The 16801-nt window shown below is 45.4% G+C and overlaps 1 protein-coding gene across 1 annotated transcript in view; it reads right to left on the bottom strand.

Moving 5' to 3' along the window:
- The window catches only part of ITGA9 (integrin subunit alpha 9), a 565489-nt gene that overhangs the window by 422590 nt on the left and 126098 nt on the right, over positions 1-16801 (bottom strand). The window contains exon 5 of the mRNA XM_068236571.1: positions 13729-13796. Coding sequence (XP_068092672.1) covers positions 13729-13796 — 68 coding nt within the window. The remainder of the gene's footprint in view (positions 1-13728; positions 13797-16801) is intronic.

The following is a 16801-nucleotide window of genomic DNA, read 5'->3' as shown; positions in this document are numbered from 1 at the left end:
TAGGGGGAACATGACTGGTGAGTTTCGGGCCCCTAGGCCGAAGAGGTCATAGCCTAGGGTCACAAAAACCTGTTTATTGGGGCTATTTCAATGGTAGTGATGGTGACGTACATAAATCGCAGCAATGGCCGTTAGCAAAGTCTGAATCTCACGAAATGTCTCATGCAGGTAGAAGACATATTGTTAGACTTGGATTCCAAAGATGGGGTCCCTACATCTCTGCAAACCAGAGTTACAGGGGTCCAAAATTGGTAAAATCCCCCATAGGATTTCATTGGCTCCCTATTTCACTTTCCAAAATCTCACATCTTTTCAAAGGGCAATGGCTCAGCAGTACCAAATTTTCTAGCATTGTAGGGACCCTTAGGGGGAACATGACTGGTGAGTTTCGGGCCCCTAGGCCGAAGAGGTCATAGCCTAGGGTCACAAAAACCTGTTTATTGGGGCTATTTCAATGGTAGTGATGGTGACGTACATAAATCGCAGCAATGGCCGTTAGCAAAGTCTGAATCTCACGAAATGTCTCATGCAGGTAGAAGACATATTGTTAGACTTGGATTCCAAAGATGGGGTCCCTACATCTCTGCAAACCAGAGTTACAGGGGTCCAAAATTGGTAAAATCCCCCATAGGATTTCATTGGCTCCCTATTTCACTTTCCAAAATCTCACATCTTTTCAAAGGGCAATGGCTCAGCAGTACCAAATTTTCTAGCATTGTAGGGACCCTTAGGGGGAACATGACTGGTGAGTTTCGGGCCCCTAGGCCGAAGAGGTCATAGCCTAGGGTCACAAAAACCTGTTTATTGGGGCTATTTCAATGGTAGTGATGGTGACGTACATAAATCGCAGCAATGGCCGTTAGCAAAGTCTGAATCTCACGAAATGTCTCATGCAGGTAGAAGACATATTGTTAGACTTGGATTCCAAAGATGGGGTCCCTACATCTCTGCAAACCAGAGTTACAGGGGTCCAAAATTGGTAAAATCCCCCATAGGATTTCATTGGCTCCCTATTTAACTTTCCAAAATCTCACATCTTTTCAAAGGGCAATGGCTCAGCAGTACCAAATTTTCTAGCATTGTAGGGACCCTTAGGGGGAACATGACTGGTGAGTTTCGGGCCCCTAGGCCGAAGAGGTCATAGCCTAGGGTCACAAAAACCTGTTTATTGGGGCTATTTCAATGGTAGTGATGGTGACGTACATAAATCGCAGCAATGGCCGTTAGCAAAGTCTGAATCTCACAAAATGTCTCATGCAGGTAGAAGACATATTGTTAGACTTGGATTCCAAAGATGGGGTCCCTACATCTCTGCAAACCAGAGTTACAGGGGTCCAAAATTGGTAAAATCCCCCATAGGATTTCATTGCCTCCCTATTTCACTTTCCAAAATCTCACATCTTTTCAAAGGGCAATGGCTCAGTAGTACCAAATTTTCTAGCATTGTAGGGACCCTTAGGGGGAACATGACTGGTGAGTTTCGGGCCCCTAGGCCGAAGAGGTCATAGCCTAGGGTCACAAAAACCTGTTTATTGGGGCTATTTCAATGGTAGTGATGGTGACGTACATAAATCGCAGCAATGGCCGTTAGCAAAGTCTGAATCTCACGAAATGTCTCATGCAGGTAGAAGACATATTGTTAGACTTGGATTCCAAAGATGGGGTCCCTACATCTCTGCAAACCAGAGTTACAGGGGTCCAAAATTGGTAAAATCCCCCATAGGATTTCATTGGCTCCCTATTTCACTTTCCAAAATCTCACATCTTTTCAAAGGGCAATGGCTCAGCAGTACCAAATTTTCTAGCATTGTAGGGACCCTTAGGGGGAACATGACTGGTGAGTTTCGGGCCCCTAGGCCGAAGAGGTCATAGCCTAGGGTCACAAAAACCTGTTTATTGGGGCTATTTCAATGGTAGTGATGGTGACGTACATAAATCGCAGCAATGGCCGTTAGCAAAGTCTGAATCTCACAAAATGTCTCATGCAGGTAGAAGACATATTGTTAGACTTGGATTCCAAAGATGGGGTCCCTACATCTCTGCAAACCAGAGTTACAGGGGTCCAAAATTGGTAAAATCCCCCATAGGATTTCATTGCCTCCCTATTTCACTTTCCAAAATCTCACATCTTTTCAAAGGGCAATGGCTCAGTAGTACCAAATTTTCTAGCATTGTAGGGACCCTTAGGGGGAACATGACTGGTGAGTTTCGGGCCCCTAGGCCGAAGAGGTCATAGCCTAGGGTCACAAAAACCTGTTTATTTGGGCTATTTCAATGGTAGTGATGGTGGCGTACATAAATCTCAGCCATGGCCGTTAGCAACGTCTGAATCTCACGAAATGTCTCATGCAGGTAGAAGACATATTGTTAGACTTAGATTCCAAAGATGGGGTCCCTACATCTCTGCAAACCAGAGTTACAGGGGTCCAAAATTGGTAAAATCCCCCATAGGCTTTCATTGGGCCTCCTATTTACCGTTCCAAAATCTCACACCATTTCAAAGGGCAATGGCTCAGCAGTGGCAAAACTCACCAGTCATGATCCCCCTAAGGGTCCCTACAATGCTAGAAAATTTGGTACTGCTGAGCCATTGCCCTTTGAAAAGATGTGAGATTTTGGAAAGTGAAATAGGGAGCCAATGAAATCCTATAGGGGATTTTACCAATTTTGGACCCCTGTAACTCTGGTTTGCAGAGATGTAGGGACCCCATCTTTGGAATCCAAGTCTAACAATATGTCTTCTACCTGCATGAGACATTTCGTGAGATTCAGACTTTGCTAACGGCCATTGCTGCGATTTATGTACGTCACCATCACTACCATTGAAATAGCCCCAATAAACAGGTTTTTGTGACCCTAGGCTATGACCTCTTCGGCCTAGGGGCCCGAAACTCACCAGTCATGTTCCCCCTAAGGGTCCCTACAATGCTAGAAAATTTGGTACTGCTGAGCCATTGCCCTTTGAAAAGATGTGAGATTTTGGAAAGTGAAATAGGGAGCCAATGAAATCCTATGGGGGATTTTACCAATTTTGGACCCCTGTAACTCTGGTTTGCAGAGATGTAGGGACCCCATCTTTGGAATCCAAGTCTAACAATATGTCTTCTACCTGCATGAGACATTTCGTGAGATTCAGACTTTGCTAACGGCCATTGCTGCGATTTATGTACGTCACCATCACTACCATTGAAATAGCCCCAATAAACAGGTTTTTGTGACCCTAGGCTATGACCTCTTCGGCCTAGGGGCCCGAAACTCACCAGTCATGTTCCCCCTAAGGGTCCCTACAATGCTAGAAAATTTGGTACTGCTGAGCTATTGCCCTTTGAAAAGATGTGAGATTTTGGAAAGTGAAATAGGGAGCCAATGAAATCCTATGGGGGATTTTACCAATTTTGGACCCCTGTAACTCTGGTTTGCAGAGATGTAGGGACCCCATCTTTGGAATCCAAGTCTAACAATATGTCTTCTACCTGCATGAGACATTTCGTGAGATTCAGACTTTGCTAACGGCCATTGCTGCGATTTATGTACGTCACCATCACTACCATTGAAATAGCCCCAATAAACAGGTTTTTGTGACCCTAGGCTATGACCTCTTCGGCCTAGGGGCCCGAAACTCACCAGTCATGTTCCCCCTAAGGGTCCCTACAATGCTAGAAAATTTGGTACTGCTGAGCCATTGCCCTTTGAAAAGATGTGAGATTTTGGAAAGTGAAATAGGGAGCCAATGAAATCCTATGGGGGATTTTACCAATTTTGGACCCCTGTAACTCTGGTTTGCAGAGATGTAGGGACCCCATCTTTGGAATCCAAGTCTAACAATATGTCTTCTACCTGCATGAGACATTTCGTGAGATTCAGACTTTGCTAACGGCCATTGCTGCGATTTATGTACGTCACCATCACTACCATTGAAATAGCCCCAATAAACAGGTTTTTGTGACCCTAGGCTATGACCTCTTCGGCCTAGGGGCCCGAAACTCACCAGTCATGTTCCCCCTAAGGGTCCCTACAATGCTAGAAAATTTGGTACTGCTGAGCCATTGCCCTTTGAAAAGATGTGAGATTTTGGAAAGTGAAATAGGGAGGCAATGAAATCCTATGGGGGATTTTACCAATTTTGGACCCCTGTAACTCTGGTTTGCAGAGATGTAGGGACCCCATCTTTGGAATCCAAGTCTAACAATATGTCTTCTACCTGCATGAGACATTTCGTGAGATTCAGACTTTGCTAACGGCCATTGCTGCGATTTATGTACGTCACCATCACTACCATTGAAATAGCCCCAATAAACAGGTTTTTGTGACCCTAGGCTATGACCTCTTCGGCCTAGGGGCCCGAAACTCACCAGTCATGTTCCCCCTAAGGGTCCCTACAATGCTAGAAAATTTGCCACTGCTGAGTAATTGCCCTTTGAAAAGATGTGAGATTTTGGAACTGTAAATAGGAGGCCCAATGAAAGCCTATGGGGGATTTTACCAAATTTGGAGCCCTGTAACTCTGGTTTGCAGAGATGTAGGGAACCCATCTTTGGAGCCCAAGTCTAACAATATGTCTTCTACCTGCATGAGACATTTCGTGAGATTCAGACTTTGCTAACGGCCATTGCTGCGATTTATGTACGTCAGACTCGCCACCATTGAAATTGCCCAATAAACAGGTTTTGTGACCCTAGGCTATGACCTCTTCGGCCTAGGACTGCATTGAACGCGACCCACGCATTGTGCGCATTCTGGACAACACCAATTACTGGGTTTATACCCTTCTGGATCCACGGTACAAACACAATGTTCCAAAACTGCTTGAAGAAAGAGCCAGACAGGTCAAAATGGAAGAATACCAGCAGGCCCTTGTGGAGACTTTAGAGAGGAGATTGACATCCTCCCCCTCCTCTAGCCAGTTGTACGCCGACAGACTGACTTCCGCAAACCCAGGACGACCAGGAGGGCAGCAAACAACACAAGCCGCAGCTAGTGCCCAAAAGGGAATGGTATCGGCAGTGTCCTTGGATTGGGAAAATTTTCTGACACCCATGCAGCAGCACACAGAACAGCAAGCGTGCAGATCCACCTCCAACACCGATCGCCTGGAGAAGATGGTCAAGGACTACATGTCAGATGGCGTAGCTGTGTTGAACAATCCATCTGCACCCTTCAACTATTGGGTATCGAAGCTAGACACCTGGCACAAACTGGCAATGTACGCAATAGAGGTGCTGGCTTGCCCGGCAGCCAGCGTTATGTCGGAACGCTGTTTCAGTGCTGCCGGAGGCATCGTCACAGATCGGCGGCGTATCCGCCTCTCCACAGAAAATGCAGACCGTCTGACTCAAATTAAAATGAATCAATCCTGGATTGGAAACGACTACGCAACACTCCCGGACCCCAACCAAGTAACATGAACAATGAACATCTGTGATGGGTTAGCGTTTCCGGTCCCTGTTTATTGAACCTCTCATCTGTATTACATTTATGACTGCATGGCGACAAAATGCAAATTGCTATCCGCACGCTTCTTGTCCTCATGCAAGGCCTGGGTTGTTGTGTCTCAAAGCGTGGCCTTCTCCTCCTGCGCCACCCTCCTCTTGTTCCATCACGTGTGCTGCTGCTGGGTTAGCGTTACCGGTCCCTTTTCCTGGAACCTCTTATATGTATTACATTTATGACTGCATGCCGACAAAAAGCATGTTACCTGTGCAAAGAAAACAGACATTTCCCGCATTTAAAAGACAGTTTTCCCTTTGAAACTTTAAAATCGATTTTCTCAAAAACTATAAGCTCTTTTTGCTAAATTTTTTTTCCTCTTGTACCCACTCCCAAGGTGCACATACCCTGTAAATTTGGGGTATGTAGCATGTAAGGAGGCTTTACAAAGCACGAAAGTTCGGGTCCCCATTGACTTCCATTATGTTCGGAGTTCGGCCATGTTCGGCCCGAACCCGAACATCTAGATGTTCGCCCAACACTACACGTGACCCGTTCGGCCAATCACAGCGCTAGCCGAACGTTCGGGTAACGTTCGGCCATGCGCTCTTAGTTCGGCCATATGGCCGAACAGTTTGGCCGAACACCATCAGGTGTTCGGCCGAACCCGAACAGGGTGATGTTCTGCAGAACCCGAACAGTGGCGAACACTGTTCGCCCAACACTAGCAGCTGTGTATGTAAATACATGATCCTGTCCCCCTGCCCCCCTGATCGCCCATAGCACCCCTCAGACCCCCCCCCCATCATCCCCTCAGACCACTGTTTGCACCCGATCACCCCCTAATCACCCATCAATCACTCCCTGCAACTAACTGTCAACATTATATTTTAGATTAGGCTCTAATCAGCCCCCTAGGGGCTCCTGATCACCCCCTTCCCCCCACACCCTCAGATCCATCCCCGGATCATCACTGTCGCTAATCAGCATTGCTACTATATAGTATCTGTAAGTGATCATTACTGATCGCAGTCAGATCTATATTAGGGTCACTAGGATACATTAAAAACGCAGTCTGATAATTGCCTACACTTGCGTTCAGCCCACCCCACCGCAGTGACAGAATTTTTATTTCTGATCACTGCAAAAAACACTGTACAATAGCTGTGGCGCTGTAAAGATCAGTTTTTGATTTTTTTTTTTTAATCAAAACTCAGTGACCACAGCTTTCTACTTCACAAGTACTCCCTTTTACTAGGTAGGTGCTCTTTTTCCTGGGCAGTCTCAGAGGAATACCCCCTAAATTTAGCAGTCCATCATGGCAAAAAAGGGGTATTCCGCTGAAGAGGCCGCCGAGATTCTGGCCCAGTGGGGTGAGTGCGATTGCCTATCTAATCAGCGCTGGGGGACCTACCTATCTAACCTATACTGAGGGAACCTACCTATCTAATTTATACTGGGGGACGCTGCCTATCTAACCTATACTGAGGGAACCTACCTATCTAATCTATACTAGGGGAACCTACCTATCTAATCTACGCTGGGGGAACCTACCTATCTAACCTATACTGAGGGAACCTACCTATTTAATCTATACTGGGGGACGCTGCCTATCTAACCTATAATAATAATAATAATAATCCGAACATTTGTATAGCGCTTTTCTCCTGTTGGACTCAAAGCGCTCAAGAGCTGCAGCCACTGGGACGCGCTCAAGAGGCCACCCTGCAGTGTTAGGGAGTCTTGCCTTGAACTCCTTACTGAATAGGTACTTGACCTAGCCATGTCAAAGGCAGAGCACTTAACCAGTACACTATCCAGCCACCACCTATACTGAGGGAACCTACCTATCTAATCTATACTGGGGGAACCTACCTATCTAATCTATACTGGGGGAACCTACCTATCTAATCTATACTGGGGGAAGCTACCTACATAACCTATACTGGAGGAACCTACCTATCTAATCTACACTGGGGGAAGCTACCGTTATAACCTATACTGGGGGAACCTACCTATCTAGCCTATACTGGGGGAACCTACCTATCTAAACTACCTATCTAGCCTACGCAAGGGGAACATACCTATATAATCTATACCTGGGGAAGCTGCCTATATAATCTATACTGGGGGAAGCTGCCTATCTAATCTATATTGGTGGAAGATGCTTATCTAATCTATACTGGGGAAAGCTGCCTATCTAATCTTTACTGGGGGAAGCTGCCTATCTAATCTATACTGGGAGAAGCTGCCTATATAATCTATACTGGTGGAAGCTGCCTACATAATCTATACTGGGGGAAGCTGCCTATCTAACCTATACTGGGGAACGCTGCCTACATAATCTATACTGGGGGAAGCTGCCTATCTAACCTGCACTGGAGGCAGATACCTATCTAACCTTTACTGGAGGCACGTACCTATCTACAGCCAAGCAAAGCCCCAGGGCCCCAGCCCAGCACATCAGAGCCCTCAGCAAAGCAAACCTCCCAGCCTACCAAAGCCTCCTGGTCCCAGCCCTGCAAAGCATACAGCCAAGCATTGCCTAGTAAAGCCCCCAGCCCAGCAAAGCCCCCCAAAATGCCTCCAGCAAATTGCCCAGCCCAGCAAAGCCCCAGCAACATCACCGCCAGCCAGGCCGGCACAGCATCACCACCAGCCAGGCCGGCACAGCATCACCACCAGCCAGGCCAGCACAGCATCACCACCAGCCAGGCTGGCACAGCATCACCACCAGCCAAGGCCAGCCAAAGGCAAGACAGAAGCCAGGTGAGGTGCTTATATATGTGAAATACTGCCTATTGAATAAATGTAACCACTTGAGGACCCAGCCTTTACCCCCCCCTTAAGGACCAGCGCTATTTTTTGTGATCTGTGCTGGGTGGGCTCTGCAGCCCCCAGCACAGATCAGCTGGCACGCAGAGCGATCAGATCGCCCTCCTTTTTTTCCCCCTATGGGGATGATGTACAGGGGGGGTCTGATCGCTCCTGCTGGCTGGCATGTTGCGGGGGGGGGGGCACCTCAAAGCCCCCCTCCGCGGCGAAATTCCCCCCCTCGCTCTCCTCCCTCTCACCCCTGATGATCCGGGCTGCACAGGACGTTATCCGTCCTGTGCAGCCAGTGACAGGCTGTCCCCTGTCACATGGCGGCGATCCCCGGCCGCTGATTGGCCGGGGATCGCCGATCTGCCTTACGGCGCTGCTGCACAGCAGTGCCGTACAATGTAAACAAAGGAGACAAATGTCTCCTACGTTTACATTTAGTCTGCGAGCCGCAATCAGCAAATCCGTAATCTAACAGGAAACGGCCGCTCGCGGCCTCTCCTCATTAATTAGGGAGGCACCTGGCGACGCAGATCTGCGTCGCTGGTCCTCCAGCTACCACTTTGCCGCCGCACAGTATGAGTGTGCAGTCGGCAAGTGGTCAAGTTACGCCACTGCTATGTTCAAGTACATTTGGCCCCACCTATGACCACACCTACTTTACACGGCATGGCCACGCCCATTTTTCACAGCGGTGCACACTCGTTCCCTCTTGGTGCCCAGGGGTGCCCTGGATCTCCCAGGAACCTAGAAACACCCCTGATTAATACTCCAACCTAAAAGGCATAGGCCCATATGCAATTCACCTTTTCTCCTGAGTTTTCTTGAAGGTGATATTTCCCCAACCACCAGCCAGCAAGAAAATACTCATCATAATTTTAATAATCATTTTTTACTTGCTATTGGTATTTTTTCAATTGAAAAGTGCTGAAAATTTATTTTAAATATAAGATGAAAAAATATATCCTAGGAGAAAATTCAAGAGAAAAAAAATGAATTACATATGGGCCATAGAGAGGTTATTAAACCATGGGAGCCACAAAGCAAGTCTGCATTGTGGTCAGCTCAATATTTTAAACATTCACTCTGCAAACCAAACTCACAAAATCCTGAGAATAATAAGAAAAGAAGTGAACAGAAAAGAATAGAAAAAGAAAATTTGATAAAGGAGGCATAACGTATCTACCATGTGTCCGGAGACCACCTTGTGCAAATAATGACAGAGCTTCCTAGAGCTATACAGAGACCTTATGAGTCATATCATCAGCCAAGATTAGGCACATGCAAAGTACTTGACTCTTCTAAGACCCGTGACAGTTTTAGCTCAAATCATTATGTCACTATATTCCTGAGTGCTCTGGAACTCATACCAACAAGTCCATGATATAGACCATCTATCAGTACAATGATGGGCAGTAAGAATTAACTCCTCAAGTTCCTTTATACTGTAAACCCTCTGTATCAGATCTTTTGTTTTAATCCACAAAATAAGACTATCGGATTCCTGGAAAGTCAGGAAAGTGCTATGAGTAGTCAAACTCAACAGTTCATTTTCAGTTTACGCTTGTTTTAACCTCTTTTGGGTGCATGCAGTTGAAATCTAAGCTCTGTTTGAATCCATTCTTTCTAATGACAGCTGATCTAGGTTTCATTGGCTTCTTTTGAGGAAACGCGGAAAAGCCGCCGTCTCTCAAAGTGAGGCGGCTGTTTCCGCGTCCAGCAGGGCGTCACAACGCGGAAAAACCGCTGCATGCCGCTTAGGCAGAGCGGCGGAATCCGCATTGGGAACGGCGGAATCCGCATTGGAGGCGGCCCCCGCAAGCGGTTCACAAGATACATTGCAAGACAGTACTGGTGTGGCTGGGACTGATAGTCCACCAAGATTCAGAGTGACACGCGCGCGCGCACAGAGGCTGAGTTTAAATAACAGCCAGAAGTGAGTCAGCTGACCAGGCTGGTCAGCTGACATTTTCCACAACTCTCATTGGTCCAGCAATTAGGGAGGTCCTGGAAAGGTCCTTGAGTATATATACTGCTGGCTGTTCACTTGCTCTTTGTCTGGCGTTGCGATCACATATGTGGGAGCACCCAGATCCGTAGTCAGATCCGCAAGTGTGCCGGGACCAGCAAGAGCTGTAATCCTACACTTAGCTAGATTCTGTTGATAGCTAAAGTACTAGTTTGGTTGTGATTATCTGTTATGACCTTTGCCTGCCTTGACTATCCCCTTGAACTCTGATCTTGTACCTCAATACTTCTGATACTCTGTTGCCGAACCCCGGCTTGTACCTAGACTCCGCTTCTGCCTCCTGATTCTGTACCTCGTTATATCTGATTCTCCGTAGCCGAACCCTGCCTGTACTTAGACTCCGCCTTTGCTTTCTGATATTGTACTGTATCTGTCCGTGTGTGTACTACCTGGCTTGTCTGACCTCGAGAACCGACCTTACCATTAGAGGCGGTTCCTCGCTCTGTTAGTGACCCTTCCTCCTGGGTGTCACTTTCAGACAATCCTTCCTACTGTCAGTCTGACTCCTCCCGTCTTGGAGAGCTCAGGTCTGCGGAAGGAATCTGTGCAGTACTCCTCGCTGCACTGAGGCCTTGCCCTCTAAGTATTACTGTTACACCAAACACTACACTCTACTCAGGTGAACAGAGGTTAGTTTGTATATCGGATTATCAGTGATACTGCAGATCACTTATAATCTGGTATACTTCTGTATTCCCAGTGATACTGCAGATCACCGGTAATCACATCCTCTCTGTGCTTCACCGATCGTTACACTTCTGACCTTGTAATCACTGTGAGCAAATGACAGTGATTGCATTAGAAAACTGGGGGGGGGAGGGGGTGGAGGACTCTGGTCCGTAAGGGCCCAGAGCCTGACTGTCCAGGAAATGTTAAGGACAAGGCTGAAAATATGAGGAAACATTCCAGAGAATGAGAGCTACTCCAGGGACATCTGCAAGCTTGCAGGAGACAAGATCACTTGTGAACAACATTATAGGCAAAGCAAAATGCTTTAGATTATAATGGTTCTATGGATAGCAATGAGCACATTTTAGGAGAAGTGACAGGGCTTAGAAATATTCTGGATCTAAAGGACAGCTGTAGTGAGAGTAATATGGAGGCTGACATATTTATTTCCTTTTAACGAGAACCTGTACTTTGAAAATCTTGCATAACTAAACATACCAGCCTGTTTGTTGTCTTCTCCTAGCCCCCTCTGTGACATTTTCTCCGCTCCCCGCTGCTTTCGTGGTGATAAAATCACTGTTTTGGGTGCGCTCACATATGGTGTTAGATGCTGGTTCTGGGGTTCCGGGCAGTGAGAGTTCCCGGGGCCCCAGGCTGGCTCATGCACCATTGTTTTTAATTATTGTAGTATCCCATGCAGTTTAGTTAGGGAGGGGGGCAGATGAGAGGGAATATCCTGCACGCTGGTGCCCCCTGCTGGTCATATAGCCATTGTCTATATGCAACTAAAGCCCTCTCCAACTAATTGGCTGAGTTGCTCAGCTTCTGCTTGATTATCACTGCAAGCTAGGTGTATTATGTGTGCACTTTTCATTGGCTTATAAGCAGCCTGCAGGCTTTATAAAGCAGCAGAGAACTGTTTGGGAGTGAGTTTCTCCAATTGTGTGTTTTAGAGCAGTAGGAGACAGGCTTTGGAGGTGGCAGCTCCAGGGTTTTGGCTGCGCTCACATATGGTGTTAGATGCTGGTTCTGGGGCCCCAGGCAGTGAGAGTTCCCGGGGCCCCAGGCTGGCTCATGCACCATTGTTTTTAAAAATCACTGTTTTAGTCATTGTTTTTGTAAACAATGAAGATGGCCCCCAAACAGGAAATACATCATCAGAGCATGTGCCTGTTTGCAGAGGCTCCTCTCAAACATGATTTGATTGCTGGAATGTTACTCCACTTCTTGCCTTGGCTGCTTGTCTGGGCTCTGCACTGATCTTTCTGCACTCACAGCTTTTCACAAAGTCACAGCTCCTGAGCTTGCAGACGCTGGCTGTGAGCAGAGACCTTGTCTGGCTCATACACACAGCACACACACAGAGCCTTCAGGGGGCGTGGAGGAGGTGTGTATAACTTCTCCTTATCACAGCAGAGCAGTGCATTCCTCTCTGCCTCGACAAAGAAAAGAAGATTAGATTTATTACAGAGGCAGTGCAGCTAGAAAAGGCTGCAGTAATCTAGCGCAGATTAGAACAGGTATAGGAACTTATAGGATAGAAGAAATAAGTCTCTTTAAGTTGCCCGGCAGTCCTGCTGATCTATTTGGCTGCAGTAGTGTCTAAACCACACCAGAAACAAGCATGCAGCTTATCTTCTCAGATCTGACAATGTCAGAAACACCTGATCTGCATATGCTTGTTTAGGGTTTATAGCTAAAAGTATTAAAGGCAGAGGGTCAGCAAGATAGCCAGGCAACTGGTATTGCTTAAAAGGAATTAAATATGGCAGCTTCCATATCCCTGTCGCTTCAGTTGTCCTTTAAAGGGAGTCTAAAGTGAAAATGAACGTATGCTATAATGATCTGTATGTGTAGTACAGCTAAGAAATAGAACATTAGTAGCACAAATATAAGTCTCATATTGTTTCCCATACAGGAAGAGTTAAGAAACGTCACTTGTTATCTATCCAAAAGATCTTCTCTGAGCTCCCCGAACCAACAGGGGTCAACTACAGTGCTGTTTTCTGAAGCACTTTTCTCAACCTGTCTCTGATGGTTACTTGTTTGTTTAAGGTTTTACTGCCAGGAAGTTAAAAGGATCATTAGCTTGGCTCTGTTTCATCATTTAAAATACAGAGTGTAGTTTGTAAACTTCAAATATTAGAGAATGATGCAATGTTATAAAAAGAAAGCTGTGTAACTGAAAATAAAAATATGAGACTTTTCTTTTCTATTAATGTTCTATTAATTATCCATACTAGACATGCAATTCGTTATATCATACGTTTTTTTTTTTTCACTTCAGGGTCTTTTTAAGGAACTCATGAAAAGCCACGGTGACTTCAAGACACAAGGATTACGATGTATGTAGTAGTTCACCAACATCCTATAACACACGAATAAAGCATAGAAGGGGGGAAAAGGCAGATTATCTGGATAGGACTTTAACAGGGATATTAGTTCAAATATCAAATGACAAGAGTAGGATCAAAGGTAAACTCTTTATTTAAAATTTGTGAAAAAAGCATGTAATAATTCATACACCATTTTCCAATACTCCCCATAAATCACAGCCAATGCCACCTGATCATTTCCTCTGCTACCACTTTTCACCATCCCCAGAGGTATATCGGAGTCAGAAACTCCCCAGACTACTTTACCTGCAGAGAGATATTTAGTCCTGCATTCTCTGTGACACAGCAACAGAGGATTGCTCTACTGTAAGAAATTCTAACAATAATGGTGTAAAGAATACACAATATTATTATTCATGTTCTTGTTACAATCATATTACTGACCTCCATAAATGATCCTGCAATCCCAGCTTGGCAAGAGCCATGCTCTTCTCCATATTTCTTTTTGTATTCTGGAAGAAATAAAAACAGCAATTACCGTAAGTTACAGATTTTTCTGTACAGCTATGTTTGGCTGTGTGAGGCCTAAAATCGTTACGTTACCACATGTGCCACCCGGCCACAGAAGTCCAAGCCTCAGCCAGCTTGGGAACTAAGTAAGCCACAAATATGCAGGCTTGAGGAGAACTACTGCATTCCAAATTAGTTACATGTTTTAGAACGGCATTTTATTGTCAATATTTCTGAGTGTCTTGTGGCAAACATTGTTATATTAGTTACATTACAACTGAAGTACTGTATATAACAGATACATTGAACACAACAGTCACAACTAAAATATTTAAAGAAGACCCTGACTGATCCTGAGGCCGGGGGGTGGACCACACCGCCAAAACAGTCCTTCGGGGATTACCACATTAGTATGCAGTAATCCCCATCTGGCCAGGATCCAAACAGGATGTGATGCTCGCGTGCGCTCACTTCCGGTTTGGGAAATACTAAAGTGCGCAGAAACGTATTTTAAAAATACGCTTCTGTGCATACGCGCCAAACTGCCAACATTTAGGAAAACCCTGCGTCGTCATAGACTTCCATGACTTCCGGTCCAACATAGACTGCTGCAGGAGCCGCGCAGTGACGTAGGTATGTCCATGCGTTAGATGGGGCACTTCCGCCGCAGTGTACCGCAATGTGGAGAATATGAACTACCCCATAGACTTTAATTAGGCTGTGGTGGGGTGCCGTAAATTTACAGCATCACACTGCCCCAGTGTAATTGGGCCCCAAAGCTTTCAGAGTTACAGTAAAAATGTTTTTCTAGCATGCCTCTCCATCAACGTAAACATCAATGTTTGGCTAAAGCCCGGTACAGATCTGTAACTATTGTCATCTGAAAAAATCCTTCACAATTATTTTGGCTGACAGATCCTCAAACAAGTTGCTCAGCTGTCTGAAAAGCAGCCTGGCATGTCCTCCTATTATGAGGGCAAACCTTCCTGGCGGTAAAGCCGCGCAGGAGGTTTTCTCAGGCCCTGCTGGGCCGATTTGCTTATAATTTTTTTTGCTGCACGCAGCTAGCACTTTGCTAGCTTCGTCAGCACACCGATCGCCGCCGCCCCGCGCTCGATCGCCACTATGCGTTGCGCCGCGCCGCCCCGCACCAACCCCCTCCCCCCCCCAAGACCCCGTTGAGGGGTGGATCGGGACTCTTAATGATGTCACGACGTCGGTGACGTCATCCCGCCCCGTCGCCATGGCGACGGATGAAGCCCTCCAGGAAATCCCGTTCTTTGAACGGGATTTCCTGATCGGAGATCGCCCTGGGCTCGCTACATGATTAAAAAAAAAAAACAAAGAATAACTGCTGCGCTCCCTCCTCGCGAAATTAATTAGACCTCCAGGAGGGTTAAGCACCTCAAACAGAAGTGAGCCACACAGGAAATAACAATAGCATTCAGACATGATGTTCCCAGCTGTGCACTCACTAGAGACAAGCCTGCAGATATCTGTAGCCAAATGAACACACTCTGGAAAAAAAAACCAAAACATCATAAGTTGAAGGTGTGTATAAGCCCTAAGCCATGTATTCATGTTAATTGGTCATATTATCACCCCAAGGCCGAATGGGTGGTCAGATCATGCCAGTATCTCTAACTGCCTTCTTCACTTTGCCAACAATGTGCTATTCATAACATGCTATGCAAGTCATAGACTGTATGTTACACATATTTATTGCATTCTGCAGGCAATGATGCAACAAACAGGAAATGGCAGTAAAATTTACTTAAAGTATAGAAAATTGTATCCTTTGGCAATAAGCTACTGTGTGCATACCAGCTGTAAAAGCAAAAACATAGCTAAGATATGTAAAAGAAAAAAAGAAACACACAAATCTAGTAAAGAACACAAAATACTTGTGACTCATACAAATAGTGGAGGACCAGAGAGTACAAGACCCAAAAATGCAAAGGAATCAGCGCCAGCAAGAAACATTTACTACTTTTCCAGCTTTCCACTGGCAGTTAATTTTGTTGTAGTCTTGGAATACTAAAGCAAATAAAATACTCTTCTGCATCATGGATTTTAAATAGAACTTTCTTATATGGAATAGATTTACCCTATGGGATATCATAAAACACTGTTAGCAACCCAGTTCAACCTGATATGGGACCCTTGGACTGCTTGGGGAGCTGCGAGTATTTCCCAATAAGTCTTAAGGGGCCCATACACTCAGCCGATTTTCTGGCCGACCGATCGATCCCGATCGATCGATCGTTTGCAAATCAGTTGGCCAATCGACCGATCGATGTCCGATTTTGATGGATTTCCATCGAACTGGCAGGGTGGAAAATGTAGGTCGATCTGATGAGATTGCTTATCAGTTTGCAATGGCCTTAATGGAAATCTGATGGCAAAAAAATGCCATCAGATCGAATTTCAATAGATTTCAAACTGAAATCTATTGGAATTCTATCCCGGTAAAAAATGTTCTAAAAACGCATGTTCTCAACATGCGGTACGCGTACCCCAGGGGGTACTTCTGATGGTTCCAGGGGGTACTTTGGCTTGATATAATTAACCAAGTATAACAAATTTAGAGTTTCAGAAAATGATAAATCCTATATAAACAACACCAAATTAGTATTTTAGCTAATTAAAAGCAACAGTAAATGCTTGGAAATTGTTTACAACCAATTATTATGTACTATAATTAAAAATATATTTGTCAAGGGGTACTTGAGATAATGTTTACTATGGCAGGGGGTACTTGGTGAGTACAGGGTTTTAAAAGGGGTACATACCAATAAAATGTTGAGAAACACTGAGATAGATCATCAGATGCATTTCTTATCTATCTGCTGCCAATCTGACGAGTGTATGGGTACCTTTATTTTATATTATATAGATCCGCCTTTAGGTTATCACTTATGTACTATATTTAGCATTAACTCTGCTGCTGTTGTCTTCTGGTCAATATTTTCCAAGCGTGGCTGTTGTTGTTATACACCTGATATAG

This window comes from Hyperolius riggenbachi, chromosome 5 (genome assembly GCF_040937935.1).
Source record: "Hyperolius riggenbachi isolate aHypRig1 chromosome 5, aHypRig1.pri, whole genome shotgun sequence".
Classification (NCBI taxonomy): Eukaryota; Metazoa; Chordata; class Amphibia; order Anura; family Hyperoliidae; genus Hyperolius; species Hyperolius riggenbachi.
This window is presented reverse-complemented; position numbering and strand designations above follow the sequence as displayed.